The 16,512-nt window shown below is 43.0% G+C and overlaps 1 protein-coding gene across 1 annotated transcript in view; it reads right to left on the reverse strand.

Moving 5' to 3' along the window:
• The window catches only part of TTC12 (tetratricopeptide repeat domain 12), a 52,815-nt gene that overhangs the window by 15,744 nt on the left and 20,559 nt on the right, over nucleotides 1-16,512 (reverse strand). The window contains exons 7-11 of the mRNA XM_007936533.2: nucleotides 14,885-14,945; nucleotides 14,276-14,464; nucleotides 12,294-12,363; nucleotides 11,390-11,478; nucleotides 7,376-7,544 (exon numbers count right to left, since the gene is read on the reverse strand). Coding sequence (XP_007934724.2) covers nucleotides 7,376-7,544; nucleotides 11,390-11,478; nucleotides 12,294-12,363; nucleotides 14,276-14,464; nucleotides 14,885-14,945 — 578 coding nt within the window. The remainder of the gene's footprint in view (nucleotides 1-7,375; nucleotides 7,545-11,389; nucleotides 11,479-12,293; nucleotides 12,364-14,275; nucleotides 14,465-14,884; nucleotides 14,946-16,512) is intronic.

Raw genomic sequence — 16,512 nt, forward strand, 5'->3', positions numbered from 1 at the left:
CCCCATCTTCCTTCTGAGGAGTGGCTGGTGGGTTTGAACCGCCAGCCTTCTGGTTAGCAGTCAAGTGCCTTAGGCACTACGCTATCAGAGCTCCCTCCATATAAGTAGAATCATACAATAGGTGGCCTTCTGTATTTGTCTTCCTTGCCCCAGCATAATGTTTTCAAGCTTCATCCCTGTTGTAACATATATCAGGATTTCATTTCTTTTCATAATATTCCATTGTCTGGAAAGATCACATTTTGTTTATCCATTCATTAGTTGATGGACATTTGGGTAGTTCTAACTAAAGTTTCCATGTTGTTACATGTATCAGGATTTCATTCCTTGTCATAATATTCCATTGTGTGGATATATCACATTTGGTTTATCCATTCATTAGTTAATAGACATTTGGGTTGTTCTAACTAAAGTTTCTTGATTATCAGAGACTAACTTGGAATGACTTCTGTATCGGTAACAGAATTAGGAGACCTGGCTTAAAACTGGTTTATATGAAAAAGATTTCAAGGCTTTTAGCCAAACACAGCATGAGCCAACAGTCTGCTGCAGCAGCCAAGAAGAGCTAATGCAATCTTAGGCAGCCCTATCAGACTATCTGCAGAACAATGGAAGTTAGAGTTACTTATTCATTCAACAAACATTGAGGTCAGTATTGGTTTCCTAAGGAAGATAAATGGTTTCAAATACTATAATTGAAACAAATAAATGCTAAATGGGCCACAAAGTCTACCTAGCGGTTGAGGGGAGAGCCAAGAGGAAGGAAGACTTTGAAGAGCTGATGGTATCTGAGCTATTCCTTTTCTTTTATGCATTAAATCAACGACATTTAATGAACACTTACTATGTACAAAGCAATGTGCCTGGCAATGTGGTAGGTTCTAGGGCCACAAAGATGAAAAAAGACAATGTCCCTGAACCCAGGAGCTTGTAGGCCAGTGTCAGGCACATGGAGAGAGGAAGCAGAGCATTTGGGGCACACAGCAGTCACAAAGAGTATGAGGCACAAAATGGCAGGGGCATATTCAAGGACTTAAAAGCAGTTCCTTATAGTTAGTACTGAGGGCTTATGGGGGAACAGGGAGCAACAAAGCCAGAGGCCAGATCGTGGCAGACTTCCATAGCCTGCTGGGACATTTGTGCTTGATGCTGTAGGTCTGTGTTTTCAAAGTGTGCTCAGTAGATGACTTGCTTTGGATGGAGGATGTGGGTTCCTGGTCCCTCTCAGTTTCTGAGTGGGAAGAGGCTCCAGGAGGCTGCATTTTGACAAAGTTCCAGGGTGACTTCTAGGCACTGTATTTCTCAGTGGTTGGAAAACTATTGTTAGTAGTCATGGAAAGTTACATAAGCAGCATTACAAGTAAGAAAATAACAGGATGTATGTACATTTTAGAAAAATCATTCTGGTGGTAAATGGAGGTTGAATTAGAGCAGGTAGCGTAGGAGACAGGGAATCTAGCCAGGGAGAGATGTGATGGTTTAGCTACTCAAGGTTAAGGGACTGAACTGAGGCACTGGCAGAATAAAGAGGTACAGTCAATGAAAAGGAGGCATTCACAAAGACCTACAAAGAATGATTAGATATTGGCGGAGAGCCAGAAATAAGTGAATCCAGGAGATGCTGAGGAAGTAGAACTGACAGTAAAGGCTTTTCTCATGGATGTGGGAAGGGAGGTGTTATGGGTTGAATTGTGTCCCCAGAGAATATGTGTTATAAATCCTGATAAGTGGCTATAATCCCATTTGGGAATGGGTTGTCTTTGTTAGGTTAATGAGACAGGATTAGAATAGGGTGTGTCCTGAGTGCACCTCTTTTGAGATATCAGAGAGATTAAACAAGCAAGTGAGTAAGCAGAGATGTTGTTGTTGTTGTTGTTGTTAAGTGCCGTCGAGTCGTTTCCGACTCATAGCGACCCCATGCACAGCAGAACGAAACACTGCCCGATCCCGCGCCAGCCCCACAATCTCTGCTATACTCGAGCCCATCATCACAGCCACTGTATCAATCCATCTCGTTGAAGGCCTCCCCCTCTTTCGTCGACCCTCCACCTTACCAAGCATGACATCCTTCTCCAGGGAATGGTCCCTTCTTACAACATGACCAAAATAGGTGAGACGAAGTCTGGCCATTCTTGCTTCCAAGGAGCATTCTGGCTGCACTTCCTCCAGGACAGATCTGTTAGTTCTTTTAGCAGTCCGTGGTACTTTCAGCATTCTTCGCCAGCACCACAACTCAAAAGCATCAACTCTTCTTCGGTCTTCCCTATTCATTGTCCAGCTCTCACATGCATACAAGGTGATTGGAAATATCATGGCTTGTGTCAGGCGCACCTTAGTCCTCAAGGAGATATCCTTGCTCCTCAGCACTTGAAACAGTTCCTTCGCAGTTGACTTTCCCAATGCTACACGACGTCTAATGTCCTGACTGCTGCTTCCGTTGGCATCGATTGTAGAACCAAGCAATGTGAATTCCTTGACAACCTCAATCTTCTCTCCATTGATTGTGATGCTGCTCATTGGTCCAGTTGTGAGGATTTTTGTTTTCTTTATGTTGAGATGTAATCCATACTGCAGACTGTATTCTTCAACCTTCATCAGTAGGTGCCTTAAGTCATCCTCACTTTCAGCAAGCAAAGTTGTATCGTCTGCATATCTCAGGTTGTTAATGATTCTTCCTCCAATCCTGATACCACGTTTTTCTTCATATAGTCCAGCTTCTCGGATTATTTGCTCAGCATATAGATTGAATAAGTGTGGAGAAAGAATACAACCCTGATGCACTCCCTTCTTGATTTTAAACCATGTAGTGTCCCCTTGTTCTGTTCGAACAACAGCCTCCTGGTCAAGGTACAGATTCCTCATGAGTACAATCAAGTGCTCGGGGATTCCCATTCTTCTCAATGTTATCCATAATTTGTCATGATCCACACAATCAAATGCCTTTGCATAGTCAATAAAACACAAGTAAACATCTTTCTGGTATTCTTTGCCTTGAGCCAAGATCCATCTGACAACAGCTATGATATCCCTTGTTCCACGTCCTCTTCTGAATCCGGCTTGAACCTCTTGAAGTTCTCTGTCAATAGACTGCTGCAAACGTTTCTGAATTATCTTCAGTAAGATCTTACTTGCGTGCGATATTAATGATATTGTTCAGAGGACAGAACCATGTCCTCCATGTAGGAAGGGAGCATTGTCCCAATATAGCATAGGACAGGCAGATTTGAACTCAGTGTAAGGAGGTAACTTCATATCAACCAGAACTGTCCTGGAATGGGGTGGGCTACCTTGGGAGGTAAAAGTCACATCCTCTCATTAGTGGGGAAACCCCCCAAGTCTATTAGGTATTTCAGTGCCCCTCCCAAATCATGTGGGAAAAAAAAATGGTGAAAACTCTAGGATCTTCCCTGGAGGGCATCATGTCCAGGCTGTACTGGGATGCGACCGAGGGGACATGTGAGCTGAGTGGGGCTAGACTGGATTGTCTCTCAGGTCCCAGATAACCGTAAGTTTCTACAAGTCCCTGACTTCCTCAGGAGTGTATTTCAGTGTTCCCATTGTCAGAAATAATTTGTTTTACAGTTAGTTCCGATTTCTCCTTCACCAATTAAAATGTTTTCTTCAGTCTTGAGGATGAATGTTAATGAACTTGAATAGCGCTGAAGATGAGACAGCAGTCTAAGATTATCTTGGGGTTTTTTCCTGGGAGACATAAGCAACTAGGCTTCCTCACCATGTGACAAAACACACACCTTAACTGGAGTCGTTATTGAAAGAGGACAGTGCTTACTGCTCTTTCTCATCTCCGCCTCCCCCCACCCCTCTTTTTTTTAAGTGACAAATTTTATACTCTATTGACAAGCAGCTATTATCACTCTAGGTGGGTTACAGTTCAGAAAATGGTCTAGAATAACTTATAACTGCTGTGTCACCTCCATTTAGGACCCGGTACATAGCATCCTGAAGGAAGGAAACGATGATAAAAATTATTATGGAGTCCATACCAGACATACTATCACCACTTGCTTTCTTTACTCTGGCAGACACTGTCTGCTGGCTCACTACAGACATTCCCACTTCCTTCTACCGTGCCTGACCCTACTAAAGAAGCTGAAACCATTATGTCCTTGCTTTTGCAGCCATGGTTGGCCATGTGACACTATTCTGACCAAAGAGAAATAAACAGTAGCTTTTCTTGGTAAAAGGGACAGACCTGGCTGGTCCTAGTCTGTCTTGGATAGAGATTGATGCCTGAAGTTGCAGCAGCCTTGTGTGACCATGAGGGAAAGAGACAGACAGAGATCTTCAACTTGATATTTCCAAGCCACTTAAGCATTTAAGCAGCTGTCATCTTTTGTCTTTTTTGCTGTATGAGAAAAGCAAGCCAGCCACTATTTTGCTTAAGCTTCTCTTGGTCAGGTATTCTGTAAAATGCAGCAGATGTATCATATATACCTCTCTTAACCTTCATAGTAAGGCCATGAGACACTAGGACTCAGCCAGGTTAAGTAACTTTCCTGGGTCACATAAGTAGAAAGAGATGTACAAGATTTGAGCTCAGGACTTGCCTGAGTCTAAAAATCCAGCACTTTCCATAAAGAAACACTGGCCCTCACTGAGTTCCTGTTAGTTCAAATTCATCCCTTCAACTTCCCATATGAGGGCAAACATTTTGGAGGGCTATGACACATGTGCCTCTGTGTGGGCCACAGGACCTGTGTGCAGCCCTGTCCTGCTTCAAATCATCTCATTTCATTACTAAGAGTCTATTACATCTCCCTTCACTTTAATTCAGGTGGACTTTAATGAGAATAGTAAGCATAAAGGTAATATGTTTACAGTGTATACAGAACTGCACAAGGTGATCATAAACACTATTCTCCAAGACAGTGGAAAAATCCAAATTGAAACTCAAGCAATTCAAAGATAGCTAGGGAAGAAAGCTTATGATAATTATAGCTACATTTACTCAAAGGGAAAAAACCAAATGAAAAACATACGATGAAGTATGACTGCAGAATCATTTGAAATTTGAAATGTGCTTTAGAGACTTTAACTCTGTTATCAATCCATCTGCCCAGATGGCTGAGTTTCAGGGAGCTTCCAAGGCCTTTGATGTGAGCTATCGAGGCTGTGACTGAGCCAGCTGAGAGTGCGAGAGCCACAAACAGGCTCACTGACAACCCTGCCCTTAACACACAACAGACCCCCTCACCTAGATGGGAAAGGTGTGAAAGGGTTTGACTTGCTCCAAGTAGGATATGATGGGGCTTTAGTTTTGGCTCCTTTTCTTACTGGAAATAAAGAATATGGGTTGGAGTCCAAGGAACAGGTACCTGGGAGATAACTAGGTGAGACTCTCTCAGTTACTTGCTCTTTCCCTATCTGTGAAACAGGATAATAACACCTATCTATGAACTCTGGAGGGAGCTCTGATAGCATAGTGCCTAAGGCACTTGACTGCTAACCAGGAGGCTGGCGGTTCAAACTCACCAGCCACTTCTTGGAAGGAAGATTGGGCAGTCTACTTCCGTAGTGATACTGCCTCGGAAACCCAAGGAGGGGTTGCTATGAGTCGGGTCTGACTCAACAGCACATAACAACAACAACAACAACAACAACAACAACAACATGAGCTCTGGTGGAATAGTGCCTAAGGCATTTGCCTGCTAACTAGAAGGTTGGTGGTTCAAACCCACCAGCCATTCCTCGGAAAGAATGTTGGGCAACCTACTTCTGTAGTGATACCACCTCAGAAACCCAAGGAGGGGTCGCTATGAGTTGCAATAGACTCAATGGCAGTGAGTCTGTTTTTTGTAAAATGAAATAATAGTGAAAGGAATCAGAAGGTTAACTCCTGTTCTTAGATTACATATAAAATATTTATAAAGCAAGCTATAATCATTGCTACTCTTACTATTGGGTTGAATCACATGAAATTGCTGATATTCAACCTTTCTGATCTAAAAAATGGCAATTGCATCTGTTCACACTAATAATCTTTAGATAGAAAAGCACAGGGCAGAATCACTGTGGTTCAGTCATTTTTGATCAAGTCAACTCAGGAAAGAAGCACATTCTATTCCTATTGCCTTAAGCCTGGGAAAGTGTAACAATATTTGAGATATGATTTATTTATTGTTACTCTACCTTGTTCCTGAAGTGGTTTAAGAACATGCAAAATAAGATAGTGTTACCTTCAACAGGAATGAAAGAAGAAAAATAAAGATAAGAAAAGGGTGGATACAGGACGGAGACTGAAAGGGCAGAAGCAAATGACTTGTTTTGAGTATGGGCTCCAAATCTGTCTATGGAAGCCCTGCCATGTATACTCCCCACCATATCTGTGAGATGGAAACACACCAGTTGCTCAGAGGAAATGAAACCGCATGGTACAAAGTTCAGATAGGAGTCTGTCCTGTGAAGAAGCATTCCTTTCAAAGGCTTTTTTTTTTTTTTTTTTAATTATTGTGCATCAGGTGAAAATTTACAGAGCAAATTCACTTTCCATATAGCATTTCACAAACATTTTGTCTCATGACATTGACCACAATTCACCGCAATACAACAGCTCCCCTCCCACTTCCTCTCGACAGTCACCTCTTCCCTGTGTCCATCCCTCCATGCACCCCTGCCCCTGTGCATGTCTCCCTGTGCATGAATAGCCCTTCTTTCTCCCATGATTGTTCTTTCTAAGGGGTGTATCTACCTCAGGTAAATGTTCAATTCATATGCCTGTCTTTTGTTTGCCTGAAAGCCACAGGTGTGGGTTCAATTCCAGACCTGAAGGGCAGCTAGGGGCCATAGTTTCAGTGGTTCCACCAGGCTCTACGGGACCAGCAAACCTGGTCCCCCCGTTTTTTTTTTCTCCAAATGATTTTGAGTTTTGTTCCACATTGTTCTCCCTCTCTATCCAGGATCTCCTACATAGATCCCCTTCCAAGTGGTTGACAGTGGTAGCCGGGCACCAACTAGTTCTTCTGGTTTCATAGTCATATAGGCAATGGATCGCATGGTGTACCAGTTGCTAGGACTAATTCTTTCCATGAATCTTTGGTTTTCTTCATTCTTCTTTGCTCTGGACGATGACAGAACCATCATTGCATCTAGATGGCTACTTGCAAGCTTTTAAGATCTGGGTCGTTACTCGCCAGAGTAGGAGGTGGAATAATGTTTTTGTAGTATGTTATCCCAATTGAGCTTGTGATCACCTATGACTATAGTCCCAAGTCAAAAGCTCTTTCTTTTATTGACCCTCATTGAAATCTAATGGCACCTCACATATCAAAAGTGTGAAAAGGAAACATGCAGGGCTTAACTTATCATGTGGTTGGTCTGAGATGCCTCAAGGAAAGTTCTGCCAGCAGGGGCTTACCTTGTCAAGTCAAGGTGGCTGAGGATCAGGCTCCGGCCGTTCTCGGTCTGGGCGATCTGCAGCAGCAGGGCCAGGCTCTGCTGCCGGATGGTCACAACTCTGGAGTCCAAGAGAGAGGGCAGCAATCTCCCCATGTCAGGGTGCATCACCAGCAGACACTGGTTTTCCTCTGCAAAACACAGGGTTTGTCAGCTTAGACCGCTTAGACCACAAAACCCATCAAACCAGTTCTGTTCTCCTCCTTCCAAATGGAGGGCTCAGTTTTTCTCCACTCACTTGAGAGGCAGGATGATGAAGTAATAAGAGCATGGACTCTAGAACCAGGCAAAGCCTACTGTCATCAAGTCGATTCCAACCCATAGCGACCCCCACTGGGTTTCCAAGTCTGTAAATCTTAATGGAAGTAGATTGCCCCATCTTCCTCCTGCAGAGCAGCTGGTGGGTTTGAACTACTGACCTTCTGGTTAGCAGCCAAAATCCTTGCCCAGTATGCCACCAGAACCAGATAGCTGGGTGTGAATTACTTAACTACTCTGTTCCTCAGTTTCCACAGTAAAAAAAAGGATAATACCTTACCTAAAAGAACTGTTTAACAAGCTCTGGTGGTGCAGTGCCTAAGCCATCTGACTGCTAACCAGAAGTCTGACGGTTCAAACCCACCAGCCACTCCATGGAAGAAAGACTGAGTAATCTACTTCCATAAGGATTTACTGCCTCGGAAAACCAATGGGGGTTGCTATGAGTCAGAATTGACTCAATGTCAGTGGGTTTGGTTTAACTGAACTGTTTGGAATCCCTGGGTGGTGCAAATGGTTAATGCATTCAGCTGCTAACCAAAAGGTCGGAGGTTCTATTCTATCCAGAGGTACCTTGGAAGAAAAGCCTGGTAAACGGCTTTTGAAAATTTAACCACTGAAAACCCTCTGGAACATTCTGCCTTGATGATGCACACAGTGTCACTATGAATTGCAGCTGACTCAGAGCAACTGGTTAATAGAATTGTTGAGGATCAAATGAGTCAATACACGGTCATGCTCAGAACAGGGACTAGCACACATAAGTTAACTATTATCATTATTGTTGCCATAGGGATCTTTGGTTTGTGGTAACTGGAAATGTGAGAAAAAGGAAAGAAATCGGCTTAATTGTAGAATATCTTTAGACCATGAATCTTTATGTAATGGCCAAAGCATCTCTTTGAGTTCCTTCTAGAAAGCTAGAATATCATATGGCAACATTAATCAATAAATCATGCCCTCCTTCCTAGACTGTAAGCTATTTCCAGGGCAGTGGATTTTCTCCCTTCAACTCCTTCATCTTCTGACCAGGTATAGGAATGTTGGCAAGCAAGACAAGGGCTGGAGGATTAGGCTAAGGAATGAAACAGAGTGGAGTTAACTGGATCACACAGGGATGAGAGCCATCACCTGGGCTTCCTTACCCCAGGCTCTCCCTGCGGTTGCAGTAACTGCCCATTTACATACATCACACAATAACCATGTAGAAGACACACACCAGGGCCCTTTTTGTCCTGGAAAGAGCCAGGGTATGGGACCGGTAGTCCACATACCAAACCATGTTTTTATTGCTTACATTTTATCTCAATCCTACAGTTTATCTATGACTACCAAGTCAAACCAAAACAAATCAATTTCTATCATGTCGACTCTGACTCAGCAACCCTATAGCATAGAGTAGAAATGCCCCATAGGTTTTCCAAGGCTAAAAGTCTCTACAGAAGCAGACTGCCACATCGTTCTTTCATGGAGTGCTGGTGGGTTTGAACTGTCAACCTTCTCAGTTAGCAGCTAAGTGCTTTAATGATGGTACCACCAGAGCCCCTTTTATCTATGATTACTCCTGTCTATGTCAAGTATCTGCTGTCTATCTGTCACTCTGTTGTACTGTGGTAGCTTGCATGTTGCTGTGATGCTGGAAGCTGTCCCATCAGTTTTTCAAATACCATTAGGGTCACCCATGGTGGACAGTTGTTAAGAAAGACAAGGAAGAAAGGCCTGGTGCTCTACTTGTAAAATTTAGTCAGTGAAAATGCCATGGATAATAACAGAACACTGTCCAATATAGTGGTGGAAGCTGAGCCCCCTAGGTTGGAAGGCACTCAAAATACACAGGGGGAACTAAAACAGACTTGAACACACCAACAGCCATGAAGATGGGGCACGGCCAGGTAACATTTCATTCTGTTGTACATGGGGTCAGCATGAGTTGGAGGCAACTTGGTGGCAACTAACAATAACAACAATGTCAAATACACTCTACTAATTTCTGAAATGGAAAGGTGTTTGCTTGTTTGGTTTGTACATTTTTTCTTATACTGGAGGAGTAGCTCATTGTAAATAATTCAAATAACACAGAAATAGTATTAAATGAAAATGAAAGGCCCTTTCTCTGTATTCCTTCCAGGTAAGCTCATTCTCCTGGGGAGCTGTTAATCATCCTGCACATGAATAATGTTAAAAACATTATACATCCTACCCTGTAATTGGCTTTTTTCCCTTCTCTCAATAATATGTCACAGACATATTTTCATGTCTCTACTTTTAAACATCCCTGTCCTTTATAAAAATGCCTTTGTGTTTACTGAGTTGGATGTATCAAGATTTCATTGATCTAAGATAAACCATTGACATCACAGGCTGTGTCTGACAATATGGTAATTTTTTTTAGATGTTAAAAGAAAACAAAATATGACCTCCTGGTTCACAGAAACCAAAGTAAAGGGGTTGCTGTGTCAGATTCACCCTGGATAAACACAACATCACCCAGCCCTGCCATCTTTACCCTCCTATAGAAGGATTTCCAAAATCACTGCCCTGAGCGGGTCCAGGCTCTACAAAGAGCAACAAGACATCTTGAAGATGATATTGTTGTTGTTGTTGTTATGTGCCATGAAGTCAGACCTGACTCACAGCGACCCCTCCTTGGGTTTCCAAGGCAGTATCACTATGGAAGTAGATTGTCCAATCTTCCTTCCGAGGAGTGGCTGGTGTGAAGATGGTATTAGTCTGGTCATAATTCCCTTCCACATGGAAGTCCCCTGATTCTCTAGTTTTCTAGAACTTTACATGATTTTTCTACTGTTGAATCTACAGATCCAACCATGAAGCCTTTAAAAGTTCCTCTACTAAATCAAGAAAAATACTGCATTATCTCACATTTGTTTAGCATTTTACAATTACTGTGTTCACAGAAAAAAAACTGTTCACAAACTCTCTCACTGGTTCCACACAGTAGCATGGTGAAAAGGAGATACAGGTGTTTTGTCTCATTTTCAGTGTTTTGTGTCCAAGGTTGGACTTTTTACTATAAAGACACATTTTGCTAAAATATGGGCGAAATACTTAAAACTTTTATTTACAATGAAGTCACCAAAGCACTAAGAAAGATCACGCAAAAACTTAATGAACCCCAGAAGATGCTAGTATGTAAAAACTTAAGAGTTAACAAGGTAAATAAAATCCCCAGAGCCTTTTACTGGCCCAATATTATACCCTAAACAGTATCAGAACTTGCCAGCAGGTTTGGTCATAAATCTCATGATGCTAAAATGGGTACTGTGGTCAGCAAAAAAAGGACCAATATTTTCAGACAGACAAGAAAGGAAAAATTCTATCTACCTTCTCCCTGCTGCCAATGCATGAGCAGACATTACAAGTCTGCAAAGAGCTGGGAAAGTGGCTAGGGGAGGAGACCACTCATTATTGCTGACAACGACCTTGCCCATCACTCAGTGGGCAGCCGTCATCCACATCACTCATTGGGCAGCCATCGTCCAGAGTCCTGAGGTTGGGAGGAAGGTAGGTGTTAGGATGCAGGAGACATAACTACAACGCAGCCCTTGCTTTTGATCCATTCACTTTTTCAGGGGTTGGGGGGAAGGTCTAGACATCAACTGTCCAGGTTCTGGCCTTCAAGGGGCACAATCAGGCTGACTGCAATGTGGCTGCATTAACAGTGCATTAACGATAATTAATGGTGATTACCCAGGCTTACCGTTCCCAGTGCACACTGCTTGCCAGAGCTTGAGAACAGACACACAGACGGTCTCTTCGACTGCATCTTTTCCTGCTGTGGAAAAGCACCTAGAGTAGAAAAGGAGAGCAATATTAAGTCTGGAAATCAGCCTTGATGTTCCTTATTTGGTCTTTTTTTTCATTTGTCCCCAGAATTCCCAAACGTGGATTTAAGAAAGTAATTTGGTACCTAGATCACAGATCACCAGGGTCACTGGATGGCTAAACACTGAACTAGGAGCTCCAGATCAAGAACACTGGGGCTGCAAGGAGGAAGGATGGAGGGCCTGGTGCCATGGGCAATAGCTGCACTAGGCCCAATGAGCTGGTCACTGAGTCAGCAGACCACTTAGGGTTCCTGGAGTCCCCTCACTCATGCCAATGTATACTGGTGACTCTAACACACACTCCTATCCTAAGCTTCAGGAATTGCACCAGAACAACTAAAACACAGAATAAAATAACAAATTTACCAAGCTAGCTCCTACCAGATGGGTCTTTCTTCAGATGAAATTACAAATGGGATTAGTTGGGTGGGGGCCAGCTGATCTCATTTCCTGATAGGCTCAGCAAATTTCAGAAGAGAAAAAGAAAGCAATCTTGCAAACATTGGTGTGAAACCAACAAGAATGGTCATATCTCTGATGTAACGTGCCTGGAGGCCCCCTGGGAAGTGCCACTGCCTCTCTTCCCAATGTTAACTGTGGCAGAACTCAAAACTCCCCAATGCCCAAGGCTCGAAGGATGTCCATATAGCAGCTTCCTGCTTCTCAAGGGGCCATGACTCTGGACTGAAGGAGTGCTCATGCAATTAGTTTCCGACTGCACAAGCAATGGCTCTTTCCTTCCTTCGATGCACAGGCTACCTTTACAAATGTCCCTACCTTCTTACGATCTCATTGTCATTGATGATACTGAATCCATTATGTGTTCTGAATAAAGTTCGTTCTGTGCCTGAAACAAATTCACAGAAAACCATGTCAGACTCCTAAATGGTCTGGCTGGTGTCTAGAGCCAGCACAGCCAGCTGATAATTGTTGTTGTTGTTATATGCCATTGAGTCGGACCTGATTCATAGCGACCCCTCCTTGGGTTGCCGAGGCAGTATCACTACGGAAGTAGATTGCCCAACCTTCCTTCCGAGGAATGGCTGATAGGTTTGAACTGCCAGCCTTCTGGTTAGCAGTTAAGTGCCTTAGGCACTATGCTACCAGAGCTCCTCAGCTGATAAGCAGAGACCCAATATGGGAAGTCAAAAAAAAAAAAAAATCCACTGCCGTCAAGTAGATTCCAATTCATAGTGACCCCATGGGGCTTTCAAGGCGGTAAATCTTAAAGTAGATTGCCCCATCTTCCTTCCATGAAGTGGCTGGCAGGTTTGAACCACCAACCTTCTGGTTAGCAGTCAAATGCCTTAGGCATTGTGCCACCAGAGCTCCTTTAGCCCAGCTTACCAAATTAACAGTTTGGGAAGAAACAAGCGCCTTTATGTTCTGAAAAAATAAATTCACCAAATCAGCCAGTCATTGCCACACTAAGAGGGACATACTTGTTCAAAGGAGAGCTGAGTCAGGGTGGCCCCACAGGTTATCTGCACAACTCATCATTTTGTAATCTTTAGTGAGATGCCAGGAGCTGCTTAACATCCAAGAAGAGTTGCCATATCCATCTGCTCTTACATATTTTTTTCAAAGCTGTTTCCAGGTTCTAGAGAGGAACCTATGATCTCCAAGAAACTGCTGAAGGGGATATTTGAGCACCCTCCATTGTATACTAAAGGAAAGCCAGAGACTCCATCTATTTCCACAAACAACATTCTGTCATTGAGGAACAAAAATTGTTTGAGCCCTGGTATCAATATTTACAAGAACTGGTAAAACAGAACAGCGTGGTTCTCATTAGCAGGAGGAGAGGTGATGTTTGCACTGAAACTATTTCCACATCTAAATAGTCATTAAATGTATGTAACTGAGGGTGAGCCTTACATGTTATCCTATAATGTCCTGAATGGGCTGGGCTCTGTTTACCATTCCAATGGTGGGATGTTAGGGGTGGTATGGATGTTTGGGATATATCTGGGGTGTGTGATTATAAGTGTGTGGTATGTGGATTATGTGATTTAAAGTATGTATGGTATGAGTGTGTGCCATGTCTGTGTGTGTGTGTGGTATGGTGTGGTGTGTGTATATGATATAAGTAAATAATAGTGTGAATTTGTGCCGTGTGCGTGATATAAGTATATATGGAATGAGTGCATGGTGGGTGGGTGTGTATATGGTATAAGTATACAAGGAGTGAATGTGTGGTGTGCATATATTGCATATATGTGGCATGTGTTGCACATGTGTGGTATGGTATTCTGCATGCATATCATTGAGGGTAAGCATGCTCTGGGGAAGAGGATGGAGCCAGGGTAGGGAAATAGTTCCTGTGCACCCCCTTAGTACCTACATTATAGTGGAACGTCAATCAATATTTGTGGAACCCTACTATAGGGAGAAACACCCCTTAGAGCAATCGGTCCTGGGCCACCAGAGGGACAGCATTCACATAGAGGGAAAGCTGGACAGACAGGAGTGCATTGTTAAGAAGGGGACAGAGAGGGGGTAGTCATAGGGATGGGAGGGAAGGAGAGTTTGTTATGGCCAGGGATGGTAACTGGGGTGTGAAATCAAATGTGCATGAACTGCTGAACATAAAACAAATTTTGCTCTGTAAATTTGCACCCAACACACACACACACACACACACACACAAATCTGTGGAAGGATGACAAGGAGGGATTTTTGCTTCATAAGGACAGACCTCTAACCCCTGTCCATTTACACCTACAGTACTTATGAGATCACATGCATCTCTGGCTTACACTCTGTCATCATTTCAGTCAGGATCTCAATACCCCCTGCATAGAACAAGGGGATCTGATCAGGCTTTGAAAGGGTCTCCAGAAGATTCTTAGTTGTCACAGCTGTGTTCTTTCCTGAATTCAGCAATTCATGGGCTTCCTTCTCTTGAAGTTCTGCTTTCTCCTGAAGATCTATTTGATTTAGGCAATCTAGCAAAACAAAACAAACCCTAACAATCAGCAATACCATATAAGAAACAACTTTCCTTCCCCCAACCCTTTTCAAGATGGAAGGTTAAAAAGCACAAAGCATTAAAATAATTCAATAATGGACATGTAAAGTCTATACCTACAGCCTTAAACTTCTCAAAGATCCAAGGACAAAGCTACTCCCTGAGTAGAAGACTCTAAGGGATGATGGTGTAGAGGAGGAGGAAGGGAAAGACGAGTGGGAGAACAGAGGGCAAAGCAGCAGAGCAGGCCTGTTAACACACAGAATTTGATTACATAGGGAAGAGAACGGATGTTGCTTTGTGGCTAAAAGCAGAGAAGGTATGGCTGGCACCCTGATGGAGGAGCACAAAGGGGAAATCAAATTTATACAAAGGATATCAGCAGGAATATTCTCACCTTTCACCTGTGCCTGCAGCTTGGGGTCTATTTCTAAGATCTTCTGATAACACTCTCTGGACTGGAAAAAAGAAATAAGACCTTGAAGAGTGTTAGGGGGTAAATGTGATTACAGGCAAGCCATAGGCATCACAGGGTTCAGTGACTTCATTATTTCCTTCTGGCTTCCCCCTGTTCCCAGCGCAAGAGGTAGGCATGGGAAACCCAGCATGCATTTGACATTTTTTTAGGCTTCTCTGGTTCTGTGGGGCAACAGGTATTATTTCAAAATTCATTAAAAGAAAAAAAGTAGAATTGTCAGATACAGCCTGTGATGAAAAATATCCAGTCCTAAATTCTTGTGGATCATTTTTGGCTAGGCAGGAATAATCATAAGGTAAATGTAAAATTTAGATATGATATTTGCACTAAGAGAGAAGAGGAAGCTATCTGTCAGATATGTCCACAGGGAGTAAGGACAAAAATGAAGCTGGAGACATTGTTGACAGACACTCAGGAACAGGGAACGAGAACTGCCTAATTAGATATACAGGGCTGCAAAGACAGCCAGCAAGTGTCCTTTTGCTGGAGTCAGCTAGAAAACTCAAAAGTGAGGGACTCTCATGGAGGAAAGTGCTTATAATATAGAAAGTTTCTGACAAAAGAAAGATTCTAGTCTGGGTTTAGGGTAACAATGCCCTCGTGGACATCAAGAACAGCCCAGGGTATAGTCTAATGAGTCACCAAGAAAAAAAGCTCAGAAAAATATCGATCCTGAGACACCTGAAGGCTCAAGGTTCTGAAGTTCTGCTCTCTACAAGACTAAGTCTAAGAAATGAAACAGGTAACAGTGTTGCAGGGTAGAAGGATACATATCAAACATGGTGACCCTATATCCTACTTCTCTTCAACCCCAGATCTAATCTATCAGCAATTCCTACTGCTTACATTGTCCCATCACTTCTCACCACTTCCATCGTCACACCCGCTCCAAGTCATCATCACCTCTCACTTGGGCATTTTATCACAATAGCCTTCTAACTAGCTCTCTGGTCTGATATTACCATACCAAAATATATTCTCCATACAGCAGTCAGAATGATCCTTTAAAACCGAAATCAGATCACATCACTCCTTCACTCAATACTCTACAATGGTTCCCAGCTTACTCAAAGTAAAAGCCAAGGCCCTTCCAAAAGCCAGTAAGGCCTTATAGGATCTAACCCCTACCATACTCATATCACTCTCTGACCTCATGCCCTATCATTCTCCCCCTTGCTTGTTCCATACTAGCCCTCCTTCTACCTGGAACGCTCCTCCCTTATATATCCACATGACTTGGTCATTTCCCTCCCTCCCTTCCTTATAAGCACCTTCCCTGATCATCCTATTTAAGACCAATCTCACCTTCACTGCTTCCTGATTTCTTTTTCTCAGTAACACTTAGCATCACCCAACATAATGGTACCCATCTATTTATTTGGTTTCTGTCTCCTGGCACTTTCACCCTAAGAATGTAAGTTCCATGAAATAAAGAACTTTGTCTAATCGGAGGCGGGGCAAGATGGCGGACTAGGCAGAAGGATTGCACAGACCCTCTTCAACAAAGAAAAGGGAAACCAATTAACACAGACAAAGAAGATAATCTT

This window comes from Orycteropus afer, unplaced genomic scaffold (genome assembly GCF_000298275.1).
Source record: "Orycteropus afer afer isolate SDZICR_OR568_19922 unplaced genomic scaffold, OryAfe1.0 scaffold00036, whole genome shotgun sequence".
Taxonomy (NCBI): domain Eukaryota; kingdom Metazoa; phylum Chordata; class Mammalia; order Tubulidentata; family Orycteropodidae; genus Orycteropus; species Orycteropus afer.